General features: G+C 41.6%; 1 protein-coding gene across 3 annotated transcripts in view; it reads left to right on the forward strand.

The window, feature by feature from the left end:
* Positions 1–14,732, forward strand: part of SLCO1A2 (solute carrier organic anion transporter family member 1A2) — a 192,801-nt gene that overhangs the window by 89,920 nt on the left and 88,149 nt on the right. For 2 of the 3 annotated variants that reach the window (XM_033959647.1, XM_033959648.1), the window contains 2 exons: positions 8,713–8,946; positions 10,328–10,492. In XM_033959647.1, coding sequence (XP_033815538.1) covers positions 8,713–8,946; positions 10,328–10,492 — 399 coding nt within the window. The remainder of the gene's footprint in view (positions 1–8,712; positions 8,947–10,327; positions 10,493–14,732) is intronic. The other variant, XM_033959649.1, reaches the window with a different exon arrangement.

Below are 14,732 nucleotides of genomic sequence, written 5' to 3' on the forward strand. Positions count from 1 at the left end.
ATAAGGGACCCAGATAGAGAAAAACTGTTTCTGTTGAACAAGTCTTTAATAGGACCTGCCAGAACCTCTTTGGGCTCCCTCATTATCCTGGGATGGATCTCATCTGGTCCCATCACTTTGTCCACCTTCAGTTGTTCAGGTTGCTCATAAACACTTTCCTCTGTGAACGACGCAGAATCTACTCCATTTTCTTGTGTAACTTTGCCAGACAATCTCAGTCCTTTTCCGGGATTTTCTTCCGTGAACACAGAACAGAAGTATTTGTTTAGCACATTTGCTTTTTCCTCATCATTCTCCACATATAGGATCCTAGCATCTTTTAGTTTAGCAATTCCATTTTTCATCTTCCTCCTCCAGGGACTCCCCCATATCCAGCTTTCTTGTTACCCAATCAAAGAAGCTGATCAGATTGGATTGGCAGGACCTTCCCTTTGTAAATCCATGTTGATGGGGATCCCATAGATTCTCCTCGTTCAGGATCGTATCTAATTTATGTTTAATTAGTGTTTCCATGAGTTTACTCACTATTGATGTGAGACTTACCGGTCTGTAATTCGCAGCCTCCGTCCTGCAACCCTTTTTGTGGAGTGGAATGTCTTTAGCTGTCTTCCAATCCAACGGGACTCTTCCTGTACTCAGGGAAAGATTGAAGAGCACGGATAATGGTTCCGCCAGGACATCACACAACTCTCTAAGCACCCTGGGGTGTAGATTGTCCGGTCCCATGGCTTTGTTCACTTTGAGTTTTGATAGCTCACAGTAGACGCTGCTGTGTGTAAACTCGAAATTCCGAAATGGGTCATCCGAGCTTTGCCTTGTCTGCAACTTTGGACCGGACCTCGGCGCCTCGCAGGTAAAGACTGAGCAGAAGTATTCATTTAGTAGTTCGGCTTTATCGGAATCCGATTCTACATAATTCCCGTCCGGTTTCCTAAGGCATACTCTCCCATCTGTGTTTCTTTTTCTATCACTAATGTACCTGAAAAAGGATTTATCCCCTTTCTTAATGTTCTTTGCTAGATTCTCTTCTATTCGAAGTTTGGCCTCTCTGACTGCTGTTTTGACAGCTTTAGACCTGGCCTGATAGTCTTCTTTTGCCTCCCTTTTTCCTGATCGTTTGTAGGAAATAAATGCTTTTTTTCTTTTCTTTAACGAGGTCCAAGATCTCCGCAGTGAACCACTGGAGTTTATTGTTTCTCCGTCATTTGCTTACTGTTTTTATGTAACGGTTTGTTGCTTCGTGTAGGGTAGATTTCAGGGTTGACCACATAGCCTCTACATTATCGGTTTCAGCTTGGTTTTGCAGCGCCCGATGGACGAAATCTCCCATGCGTTTGAAGTCAGTGCCCCGAAAGTTGAGGACCTTTGTTGCTGTGTTTGATCTACTGAAACCTTTCCTGAGGTTGAACCATACCATGTTGTGGTCGCTGGAGGCTAGCGTATCGCCTACTGAAACCTCTGAGACTTTTTCCGTTGGTGAGTACCAGGTCCAGTATCGCCTGATCCCTAGTGGGCTCCAATACCATTTGTTTGAGTCTTGCTCCCTTTATGGAGGTTAATAGCCTTCTGCTGCTGCTGGTTGTAGCGGAAAGTGTGTTCCAATCTACATCGAGCATGTTGAAGTCCCCTAACAGTACTGTGTCCCCTTGCAAAGTGATGTTCTCTATGTCATCGATTAATTATATATCCTTGTCTTCCTGTTGTCTTGGAGGCCTGTATACCACACCAAGATACAGGCATTTGTCATTTCCCCTGGCCAGGTTCACCAAGAGGGATTCCCCGGTGTACTTGACATCTATGATTTTGGTAGCTTTGATGTCTTCTTTAGTGTATAGTGCTACCCCTCCTCCTAACTTGCCCTCTTTGTCTCAACGAAATAAGTTGTAACCTGGTATAGCCATATCCCACCCATGTGAGTCTGTGAACCAAGTCTCGGATATCGCCACCACGTCTTGGTCGGCGTTCAATATTTCCGTCTCCAATTCCAGAATTTTATTGCCTAAACTGTGTGCATTAACATACATAGCCCTCCATACCTTATGTTTGCTAAGTCCCTGTGGAGAATTTCCCGCCTGAGTTAGTGTGACTCCTGTAGTATTGTTTTCAATGTGTGTACTTACCTCAGACTCAGAAATGGAGTTTCGACTTACCTCTCCAGGATAGTTACTTACTGCGCTGGTATGTGAGTGGGTACCCTCCCCCAACTTACCTAGTTTAAAGCCCTAGGCAGTACTTCTGAAAAAGCTACAATCTTTACAAAAGAGTTTGGTTTTATATTTCTTTATTGGTTTTATAATTTTGACAATCACAATCAAAACACAAGAAAAAATATCATGATAAAAGAAAATGTCATTAAATCCAAATAATTCAAGGTAAATTTTGATTACACAATATAGTTAGTCCACTATCAAATAGAGATGGAGCTGAAATTGCTGAAATTGAACATCCAAATTATATAACCAGGAAAACCAAAAGGAGGCTCGACTGCCGTTGAACATTTTCTCATCTAAACGGATTAAAAGAATCAGAGTAAGCAATTGCTTACTATCCTGAGATGCAATAAATTTAGATAAGTGCTGCGGTTCATAGAAAGCATATCTGTTCTCTTTATATACTATAATACATTTACAGGGGTACCTCAAAACAAAGGTCTCCCCCAACTGAACCACCCTAGGTCTCAATATAAGAAACTGTTTTCTCTCTTCTGTGTCGGACGTGAAACATCTGGGTACATTCTGACATTTGAAGAACAATTTTAACATCCATTCCCTATCTGAATCAATAGCAAACTGCACTAGTAAAGTAGCTGGTACCTGAGTCTCAATTTCTGACCTCTACAGGAAATTAGATAAATCCATACTATCTGCAGATAAATTCTGCTGATTGGGATTTTGAGACCTAGATCTCACAGGTAATTAATATATTTTAGAGAGAGGTGGATATGAGGAGTCAGGTACTTTCAAAACTTCACTTAAGTAATGCTTAAACATATCTATTGCCGATATGGAAAATAATTTCAGAAAGTTAATAATCTGCAAATTACATCTCCTAATGGAGTTTTCCACCATTTCTTGCTTGAAATGAACTTGCACTATCTTTAACCCAAGTTAGTGCTTTTGTTTCTAAAGATTTTATTCTGGTGTCAGTCATCTGATTTATTTTCCAAAACCGAAACTTTATTCTTCAAATCCAAACTTTCTAATAGTACCCCAGTACAACGTTGCTGTATCTGGCTTCCCAGGGAAATCTGGAGACTAGAAAAATTGATTCCATATTGAAGACTTTAGGTTTACGTAGGGGCAAAAACTCAGTTCTGATTTCCCCTGATAAAGCAATTGTACTTGCGTTTGCTGCAAAAATATCAGAAACCACTTTTGTCTGGTCCTCTTACTTCCTCATAGCTCTGGGTTCCCTGCCAGGTATGCAAGAGGGCATCCTGGACCTTACTCAGCGTTGACTGCTCCTCTCCCACTTCTACAACTTCCGCTCCCGACGCCTCAGGAAGAACCGGAGACAAGCTGACACCCTCAAAGGAAAGAACACACGCTTCAGCTTGCGCGTTCCCTCCAGCCGAGGCATTATCTTCAGGCTTCTGCGCTCTTGGGCCTTGCTGCACAAACTCGTCCATCGGGCCAGTCTGAGGTAACTGCTCTCCCGGTAAACTCGGGTGTTTAGATTTCCTTTTCACCATGGCTAGGTATGAATATTCCGCAAAGACCGCCACGACGTCTCGGTGCAAGTTTGAACCGCCATCTTGTCAAGCTCCACCTCTTCATATCATCTACAAAAGGCTTCAATTCAAAATTGTGGAGAGCCCTCTATGGTGTCCCCCAGGGCTCTCCATTGTCTCCAATCTTATTTAACATCTACATGAGTTAATTGAAACATTATAATTTGAATACCCGAGAAACTTTATTAACATATGCTGATGATATCTTCATATTACTTGAGGTTGATCCACATCTCGATAATTTGATACCCAATATTAACCATTGTATTACTAAACTTCAGTCTTGGGTGACAGTGATCCAGATGAAATTAAATGCTGTAAAGACTAAGCTTTTATGGCTTGGCCCAAAGTTAGATTCTCTCCCTTCTGCTGTGATCTTAGACTCAGGAGAATCTTTGAAAATTGAGTTTTCTTCGTTAATACTAGGTATTGTTATCGATTCTTTACTTACATTTAAGTACCAACTAAATTTGCTTATTATAAAGTGTTTTTTCAGCCTCCATGCTCTGAGAAGAATGAGAGCACTTTTTCACCAACAACACTTCTCTGTATTGGTTCAATCAATCATTTTGTCAAGGCTGGATTACTGCAATTCAGTGTATTTGGGTCTTTTAAAGGTCAGTCTGCAGAGACTTCAATTAATACAGAACACTGCAGCTATACCTATCTTTGGTAAGAGTAAATTTGATCACGTAACCCTTCTGCTCAAGGAATTACATTGGCTTCCAGTGTATCTCAGAATTCAATTTAAGTGCTTTTGTATTGCATTTAAGATTCTATTTGGCATTTTTGCCACTTTGATTCCTTTAGACTGAAATGTTCATAGATCTCATCTTGCCAGAAGTTCTCAAAAATTAAAACTTACATTTCCCTCTCTCAGTGGTAAAAACAGAACCTTTAAGAGATTTAGTTATTGCTTTGCTTTTAAATTAACTGAATTCTGGAATGCTTTACTGCTTACATTAAGAAGTTTAGGTTCTTTTGCTTTATTCCGGAAAGTTCTGAAAACTTTTTTGTTTGCTAAACATTTTGGAAATTAACTATTTCAGTCTACTTTTTCTTGTCAAATTTATGCATTATGTTTTACATTATTGTAAACTGAGTTGAGCTTCTCTTGGTTGATGACTCGGTCTATAAAACTAAGTTTTAGTTTAGTTTATGGGAAAGTCCTGGGCAATGGAAAAGAAAGAAGGAAAGAGGGATGTTGGACCCTAGGGGAGGGAAAAATGTTTGATCTGGATCCAGAGGTGGAAGGGAGGATGAAGAGATGTGAATCATGGAATGGAGGGATAGAGGGGAAGAAGGGAAGAGAGAAAGTGAAGTGTCAGATCATGGGGTGGATGGGAGGTATAGAAGGGGAGAAGGAGAGATGTTGAATCACAAGATGAAAGGAAGGGAGGGAAGAAAGCAAGAAATGTAAAAGGTCCAGGCTAGAGAATGACACGGGGAGCGATCCCCGCAGCGAACCGCTGCATGGCTGCGGTTTGGCTACGGGTTATGGTGACCTCATTAGCAAATCGCCGCAGACGCGGGGACAAATCCTTTCACCGACCGCAAAAACGGTGAATAGATTTGTCCCCGCAGGCCAATGTCCCCCCCTCTAGGAACCGCAATTTACCTGTGTTTTCACCGTGCTCCTCATTTGTCAGATCAACCCTTCCTGCCAATAGAACCCGCCCCCCCCCGACGATCGCCCTCACTGGTAGGAGGGTGCCCAACCCCTCCTGCCGGTCCCTCCCCCAACAAACCCCGCCATCCCGAAACACCACCCTTAGTCTTACTTTCCAAGTTGGACCGGACAGCTCCTCGCTCGTCTGGCCAGCAGGCCTGCCTCCGTCCAAATGAGGCGGGCCCGCCCCTCCCCTTCCCTGCCTAACCCACAGGATCCTAGGGCCTGATTGGCCCAAGCACCTAAGGCCCCTCCTATAGCGGGAGTGGCTTTAGGTGCCTAGACCAATCAGGCCCTAGGATCCTGTGGGTTGGGCAGGGTAGGGGCGGGCCCGCCTCATTTGGACGGAGGCAAGCCTGCTGGCCATACGTGTGAGGAGCCGTCCGGTCCAACTTGGAAAGTAAGACTAAGGGGGTTCCGGGGTGGGAGGGTTCGTTGGGGGGGGGGTCCAGCAGGAGGGGTTGGGTACCCTCCTGCCGGCGATCTTAGGGGAGGCCATTGGGAGGACCGGCAGGAGGGGTTGGGTACCCTTCTGCTGCGATTGTCGGGAGGGCCGTTGGGGGGGTCTACAGGAGGGGTTGGGTGCCCTCCTGCCGTGATCGCTGGGGGGAGGGGAGACTTGCAGCCGTAGCCGCGGTCACTATGCTAATCACGGCAGGGAGATCTTTGCCGCGATTAGGTACAGCGGCCGCGTCTACTTACCATATAGGCTAACATTGTAAGCATTTAAAGTACATGTCGTGTTTGTTTTTGCATTGCTAGCCCCAGGGGTGGTGGAAGATTAGTGATTGAAAAACTTTATGAAAAATAACTATTTTAAATTTAGTGATCAAAATGTGTCAGTTTTGAGAATTTATATTAATTAATTTTTTCTCTGCGTGTTTTGTTTTTGTATAGTTATTAACTAATATTTAACTAAGTTTTAAAGTTTTAAAGAATGTTTCCTTTATACGTAAATAAAGAAAAGTGAATGGGATTGCAGTGGCGGTGACGGGGCGGTGAATGGGGTGGCAGTGGCGGTGACGGGGCGGTGAAGAGGATGGTGAGACGGGGACGGGGCGGTGACGGAGATGGTGAGACGGGGACGGGGCGGTGACGGGGATGGTGAGACGGGGACGGGGCGGTGACGGGGACCAATTTTTTCACCGTGTCATTCTCTAGTCCAGGCATTTCTTCCTCTAGTTGGCCCATCTCATTCCCTTCCCCTCACCTTTCCGCTTTTCAAAAACTACTCTCTGTCCCTTTCTGTATAGCTATTAAAAGGGCAAAAAGATGACTAGTTTTTCTAACACAGATCCTGCAGAAATAATGCCTAGATTATAGATTCTGATATTTACACCTGCTGCATGGAGCAGGCATAAAAGGAAATGCTTAAAGTATATGTATTTTATAAAATGTAAATCATGATTCTGCCCACACTCCTCCCAAATTCTTCCTCTATATATGGTGCCTTATGTTGTCGCAAACACAGCCAATTTGTATCCACAGCTTAATTGTTTAGTAAACCTAATCAGTACCAATAATTAGCAAATAACACCTCATAATTGTTGCTAATTTGGACTAATTAAAATTATGAGCACACAGTAGGACAGGGGTGTCCAATGTTGGTCCTCGAGGGCCGCAGTCCAGTCGGATTTTCAGGATTTCCCCAATGAATATACATGAGGCCTATTTGCATGCACTGCTTTCATTGTATGCTAATAGATCTCATGCATATTCATTGGGGAAATCCTGAAAACCCAACTGGATTGCGGCCCTCGAGGACCGACATTGGACACCCCTGCAGTAGGATTATTCTATAAAGTGCTGCACATCAGGTCTAGTGCACAAATCTGAAAAGGGAATGTGGCCAGGGAAGGAACATAGGCAAATCGTGGGCATCTCTAGAATTTATGATCACTGTTATAGAATATGCCCAATGCATGCACAAGTTAGGCATAGGTATTTAGGCCTGGTTTTCCTTGGCCTAAATGGGAGCACCTAAAAGTTATGAAGTGCACTGGTACCTGGTGCAATTTTATAAAGTTTATATACCATTTTATGAAATCACATGAAGCGCTTTTCTAGTTGGCGCTGTTTTTTGTTTTTTTTTGGGGGGGGGGCACCATATATAGAATATGGCCCTAAATTCTTATATTCTCAGGAAGATGCATGAGTTCCAAATCAAAATGAGGCTGTGTTGGTAGTTTCCCAAGCCATGGACATTTTCTGGTGCTGCTTCAATCTAATCAAATACCGTAAGTTTCTTAAGGAGATCATGGTCACTACCAATTATCTGGATTTTCTCAAACCGGCTTTTAAGCCAAGCGTTTGCTTCATGAATTCCCTTGGAGTTTGGGATTCTCTACAGGCTGTGTTAGACATGGGCAGTGTCATGAAAAGTTGGGAGTTGTTCAATGTAAGTGGCTCACAAGTATTTGGTCCTTTATAAGTGCAGAGAAAGTAGCACTTGCACATGTACCCTGAGTGTTCTTCTCTAAGGGCACAGGTAAGTGTTATAACACACAACTGCAAATGGAGCATACAGATGGGCTGAGCATGAATGGGTGTCCCAGTTATGAGAGCATCTTACAAAATATTGTAAGCTACTCACCATGTCACATTTAGATGCACTAGATCTATGGTTGGTGTAACTATGGGTGCCTAAATTTTGGCTATGCTTTTGTCGGGTTACTCTAAATAAAGTTATACAGTAGTATAGCTTTTCACCATGTTGCATTAGAACATCTAGAAGGAGGCGCCCACTTATAGGACAATTTTATTGTTATGTTTATTAGGATTAATGTTTGTTTTCCTAAATGCAGCTTATCATACTTTATTTGTTATTTTATATTGTTACTTTTATACAGTATACTCTGTTATTTTATTATGTATGTTTTGTTGTTACTCACTCAGAATTGTTGGATTTGGTGGGATACAAATTTTTAAATAAATACCGCCCCCCCTTTTTTTTTTTTTAACAAAATCACAAAAGCAGTTTTTAGCAAAGGCCGGCACGCTAAATGCTCTGAGCTGCTCCCAATGCTAATAGAACTGTATGAGCGTCAGAAGCAGCACAGAGCATTCAGCCTGCACTAAAAACCACTTTTGCAGTTTTATTAAGGGGGGGGGTAAATAAATAAATTTGGTTGTTGATCTGTGTCTTGCTTCAAATACATAGCTTGAGGAGGCAAGTAATGTTTTTAAATTAAGTTCTCATAATTCATTCTACGTAGTATTTTTTTTGTGTCATTGGATCATGCTTGTTTACCTGATATTCTAATGACAAATATGAAATTACATACAACTCAAGATATAATGTATTTCATTATAGCCGACATTACACTAAGCCTTACTGATACACGTTGGGTTGGTGCCTGGTGGCTTGGCTATTTGATATGTGGATTAGTGAATGTCTTGGCTGCAATCCCTTTCTGTTTTCTGCCAAAAACCCTTCCAAAAGAAGGACTAGAAGATGAAGCAAAGTTATCAATTGAAATTTCTAAAAACCTGCTGAAAGAAACTGAGAGAAATCAACATCAAGACAGCAAACAGAACATCATGAAAGGTAAGTTTGTTAACACTTCATAATTGGCATTAATTGGCACTAATTAAAAGTTGCACGCACAACTCAGAAAGCATGATTCTATGAAAAGGGGTGTGGCTTGAGGTGGCTCATTGGCATTCCTAAAAGTTATGTGCATTGTTATAGAATACACCCCATGCGTGTATAACTTAGGCACAGGCATTTAGGCCTGGTTGTAGATAGTCTAAATGGGTATATCTAACTTATGCAATGCACACAGGCACTAAGTGCAATTCTGTAAAACATAAGCACACTTTTTAGTATCACACTGAGACCTCCTTTTATGAAACTGCAATAACAGCTTCTAGCGCAGGGAGCAGCACTGAATGACCCACGCTGCTCCCGACGCTCATTGAGTTCCTATGAGCGTCGGGAGCAGTGCAGGCCCTTCAGCACAGGCCCTTCAGCACGGCTCCCCGCACTAGAAACTGCTATCGCAGTTTCGTAAAAGAGGGGATAAGTGCCAATTTTGTTGGCACCACTTTTTTAGATGCCTTATATAGAAATATGGTCCTGCATGCATGAAAAAATGAATAGGTGACACTTTGAATAAATTTTGTTTTAAATGAACATAAACTGATTTTTCTTCTTTTTTAAAATCCTTTTTGGCTGTGTGCACCCTTGTGTACTATTTGCCAAATCCATTCTGTGAGAAGTCTCATGAGCAAAAATCTTGTATACCCTACATCAGTGTTCTTCAACCACCGGTCCATGGACCAGTGCCGGTCCACAGAAATTTCCTGCCAGTCCACAGGGCTAGCACATGCATCAGGCCCAAAACAGTGTTCTTCAACCACCAATCCACGGTGCGATCGATGCGGCGTTATCTTCGAGCCAGCTCCCTCTTCCTAACTGATTCAGTGCACAAAGCCACGGGCAATGGCTCCTATGGGCATCCTGCGCCTGAACCGGAAGCCTTCTCTATGACGTTGCAACGTCAGAGGGAAGGCTTCCAGATGAGGCACGGGACGTGCAAGGTGCAATTAGTACTATTAGGGGGCGGGGTCTGGGGTGGACATTGGGTAGAGATGGGCGGTGACTGGCCCACGACTTAGCCCAGTGTTCCTCAACCGCCGGTCCATGGACCGATGCCGGTCCACAGAATAATTATTTTATTTCTGCCGGTCCATAGATGTAAAAAGGTTGAAAAACTGCCCTACATACTGCCAGTCATATCACTATAGGCAACCTGCATTGAACAAAGGAAGCAAAAGGCTTTTATTTTGACCATACAGTATACTTTGGATAGAATAAAATGCAAATTGCCTGCTGAGAATCTTATCACGTGAATATAATTAAATGTAATTGTAAATTAGAGATAACATGTACAAAAGTCATATGTTGTTTTCTTTCTTTTTTTTAGATTTTTTGCCATGTCTACAAAGACTTTCCTTGAATTCTGTTTATGTGTTATTCCTGTGCATAACAGTGCTACAGTTTAATGCCTTTGTTGGCCTGATCACGTTTATGCCAAAATATATTGAAACACAGTATGGAAAATCAGCATCAGAAGCTATCTTTCTATTAGGTATATATTTTTGCTTATTATAACAGTTATAATTGATATGTCTACCAAACCAGTAGATAAGATAATCTATGTTTCTCAAGAGTCTATGGTGAAAAGTATTTTTCATTGGAAAGGTCCATCACATCCTTTATCATCTACAAATTATTTTGGAATGTATTTTTATACTTTTCTGTTTAAGCAAGACTATCAGATTTCTATTATTGTTGTGTTTATATATCATTGCATTGGGACCTTTCTGTCACAATAATTTATTTATTTATTTATTTTTACTATCAATGATTTATTTTAATCATAATAATGTATTACAGTTTCCCCCAGAAAAGTTAAATCGGTGAAAATTAGAAATTTTGGGGCCCTCCCTTTTACTAAGCTTTGCTAAGCATGCATTAGTGCTTACCGCATTTTAAAATCCACTACCATTGGGCGTGCTCAAGCATGGTATTTTTGTATTTTAAAAGAGATCAGGACATTACCGAGAGAATTACATTACAACGATTTAAGTAAATTACATGTTGTGGTATAGAAATACAAGTATAAGATATCTGGATTTATCGATAGAATAACTTGACAGGGTTCAAGTGGTTACAAGGTTCAGTGGGGAAAACAAAATAGGCAACTGAAGAGAGGTACCTAACTTTGAAGGAATCAGTTAAGTGGATACCTAAGGGAGATGCTTATTTAGGAGAAGGTTAAATGGATACCTAAGGGAGGTGCTTATTTAGGAGTTTGGATATTTTTGGTAAATGAGGTTCAAGGGGATGACTAGTGTGTTATTTGCTGGGGAGAGTGCATGTGCGATTGGGGAGGGGAATATTAAGTAAGGACGTGTTTTTTGAAAATAAATGTTTTGATTTCTTTCCGAAATACTTTGATGTCTGTTGTTTTGATCATCAGTTTGGTGATGGTGGGGTCAATTTTCGCTGCTTGAGTTGCTAGAAGGCTGTCGTAAAGTTTCTTACGTCGGGTACCATTATGAGGGGGGAAGGTGAAAAGATTCTGAGTTCTTCTTGATCTGGGTAGTCGGTAGCGGCAAAGACGGTTGTTCAGGTAATTGGGGGCCATACCATGGGTTACTTTGAAAAGTAAGCAGTAGAGTTTGAATTGAGTTCTTGCTTTTATCGGAAGCCAGTGAGAGTCTACATAGGCGGGTGTGACATGGTCGAATTTGCTGAGCGAGTAGATAGAGTCTGATAGCTGTGTTCTGAACGGTCTGTAGTTGTTTTATCATAGTATTTGGGCATGGTAGGTAGAGGCTGTTGCAGTAATCTAAGGAGCTGAGTATGAGGGATTGTACAATGATCTTGAAGTGTTCTTTGGAAAATAATTTTATTATTTTTCTTAGGTTTCGCATGGTGAAGAATGCTTTTTTTATGGTTTTGTGTATTTGTGTTTGCATTGTGCAGCCTCTGTCTAGGTGTGTTCCCAGAATTTTGAGAGTATTCTGTATTGGATATTTGATTGTGTTTACATCTAGTTCTGTTAGGGATGGTTTTTGTTCCTTCTCTAGTAGTAGGAATTTGGTTTTCTCCGCATTCAGTTTTAACTTGTGGTTCGTCATCCATTTTTCTACAGTTTCCAATGTTGTTTTCAGGCGTCCGTTGGAGGTGGGGTCTTGGATGTCGAAGGGGAGGAGGATGGTTATATCAACCGCGTAGCTGAAGGATGTAATGTTTAGGGCATCTAGGGCCGTGCCTAGGGATGCTATGAAGAGGTTGAAAAGTATGGGCGATAGAGGGGATCCTTGTGGAACTCCGCAGGGGTTTGACCATGAGTCGGATAGAAGATCATTTGACTTGACTCTGTATGATCTTGTTTTGAGGAATCCTTGGAACCAGTTGAGAACATTACCTGATATTCCTATGGCATCTAGTATCTGGAGTAGTATGGAATGGTCAACTAAGTCGAATGCTGCTGAAAGATCGAGTTGGATGATTAGTAACTTATTTCCTTTGCTGAGGTGCTGACGGGCTATGTCTAGTAGGGAAACCAGAAGTGTTTCAGTACTGTGATTGGTTCTGAATCCGGATTGAGTAGGGTGTAGGATGTGGTGGTCTTCTAGGTAATTGGTGAGATATTGTGCTACTAGACCCTCTATGAGTTTGACGTATAGAGGTATAGAAGCGATTGGTCTATAATTTGTTGGGCTATCTATTGGGCCTTTGGGGTCTTTTAGTATGGGAGTAATTATGATTTCGCCAAGTTCCGGAGGAAACTGACCTTCCCTTAGGGTGGTTTGCAGCCATAGCGTGAGACCAGCTGTGAATTTAGTGGATGCTGTAGCTAGTAGATAAGGAGGACAATTGTTCAAATCACATGAAGATTTGCTGTATTTTTTGTACAGCCGGTCTAGATCTGACCATTGTGTCGTTGGGAAGTCGGTCCAGATCCTATCTGCTGAGGTGGCTTCGTCTTTTGTGGGTTTTGTTAGTATCTCTTCTAAGATGTTTTGAGAGTTGTTGAATGTGGATCTGTTTGTGATGATTTTGTGTTTGAAATGGTCCGCTAGTTGGGAGGCTGTTGGAGTTTGGTTTCCTAGGGTGGCGAGGTGGGGTTTGGTATCAGTGAGATTTCTGACAAGGTTGAAAAGTTTTTTTGTGTCCGGTTTATCGGTGCCAATGAGTTTGGAGTAGTAGTCTGTTCTTTTTTCCTTCAGTTTGATTTTGTATTGTTTGATTTGGTGTCTCCATTCTGTTTTGGTGTGGTCTTGTTTCTGTTTTTTTCCATGTCCTTTCTAATTGTCTGCATTGTCTTTTTAGGTGTAGGAGTTCGGCGTCAAACCATTTGTCTGATGGTCTGCATATTTTATTTTTTGTTTTTGGTGGTGCTAGTTTGTTTAAAGCGGATTCACTTGTGGAGCGCCATGTGTTTATGAATCCTTTGGGATTGTTTAGGTCTATTTTTGGGTCTACTGTGTCCCAGAATGTGGTAGGTTCGATTTTCTTTCTGGACTTGAAGCTTGTTGTGTGTGGCATGGGTTTGTTGTTATTCTGCACCCAGTTAATTGTGAAGGTGTACTTGTAATGGTCAGATCATAAGGTGGGATGCCATGAGCCGTTGGTGATGTGGATGTTTTGTGTGTTAAGGTTGGGGGAAGTGTAAGCGGCTATATCAAGTTGATGGCCCTTTTCATGCGTGGGTTCGGGATTGAGTATCTGGTAAGATAGGGTGTTGAGGTATGAAAGAATGTCCGCTACTTGTTTGGAGGTGTGGTCTTCTAAGTGGAGATTGATGTCTCCTAGGATCAGGTTATGTGTAGAGGAGAGGGAATGCTGGAGGATAAATTCTTCGAGGTCTTGTTTAGAGGTGTTCCATTTTCCTGGTGTGACATAGCAGAGAAGGCAGTTCAGAGTTCCTGTGAGAGTGTTGTCAGAAAGTTGGCAGGCTAGAAGGTCTAGGTGGGGGGTGGAGTGCATGGCTAGGACTTTAATGTTGAAGTTGTTTTTTGCAATGATTGCATTTCCTAGAGTACTGTGCTTCTGTCTCTTGTAGGAGTACTCAAACACTAAAATTTTAAAAAATATAAGCAGAGTTCTGAGCATTATTAATATGTAGCTGGCATTACAATAGTTATGCTCAACAGCTATACAACAGTTCTCAGTTGTCACTGAAATTATTCCTCTAATCAGTAGTGATCAGTAGGGCTTTTTGAATGCAAAAGCCTGATTATTATCTCTATCATGTGAACTCCTCAGAAGGTGTAGACAAAAAGCATCTAAAGTCTCAGTGCTTTTTGGCCAAAAATCTACATCTTTGAACTCAATACACCAGGGTCTTTCTCTCATTATCCTGCCTATGTAGCAAGAGGAAGTACATGGGATGCAAAGGTCTGCAGACTGAGAGAATTAATTCTAATACTCTTGTTAAATCTGAAAAGCTGAAAAGATAACGCAAAACATCAAACAGCTGTTGAATTTCATGGAACATAATACACTACTACTAAAGTGGGAAAGGAGAATACAACTTTGGAAATTGCCCTTCCAAAACACTTACACAAATATATCTCTATATTCATCTCTGGTGTCAGGAATATATTCTTCCAAATTATAAGCCAATTACTACAGAATGTGAAATAGTGCAATGAATAGGGTGATAAAGACTAATGTTGCTAACCTCAAAAATATGAGGTATGTGTAGTTATGAATTTATCTCATCTAATATTCCATGAAAGTGGTCTTTCTTAGTACTCCTCGCCTTATTCCTACAAACTCTAGCATACCAAGGGTGGAGTGGTAGGAGCAAT

This window comes from Geotrypetes seraphini, chromosome 9 (genome assembly GCF_902459505.1).
Source record: "Geotrypetes seraphini chromosome 9, aGeoSer1.1, whole genome shotgun sequence".
NCBI classification, from domain to species: domain Eukaryota; kingdom Metazoa; phylum Chordata; class Amphibia; order Gymnophiona; family Dermophiidae; genus Geotrypetes; species Geotrypetes seraphini.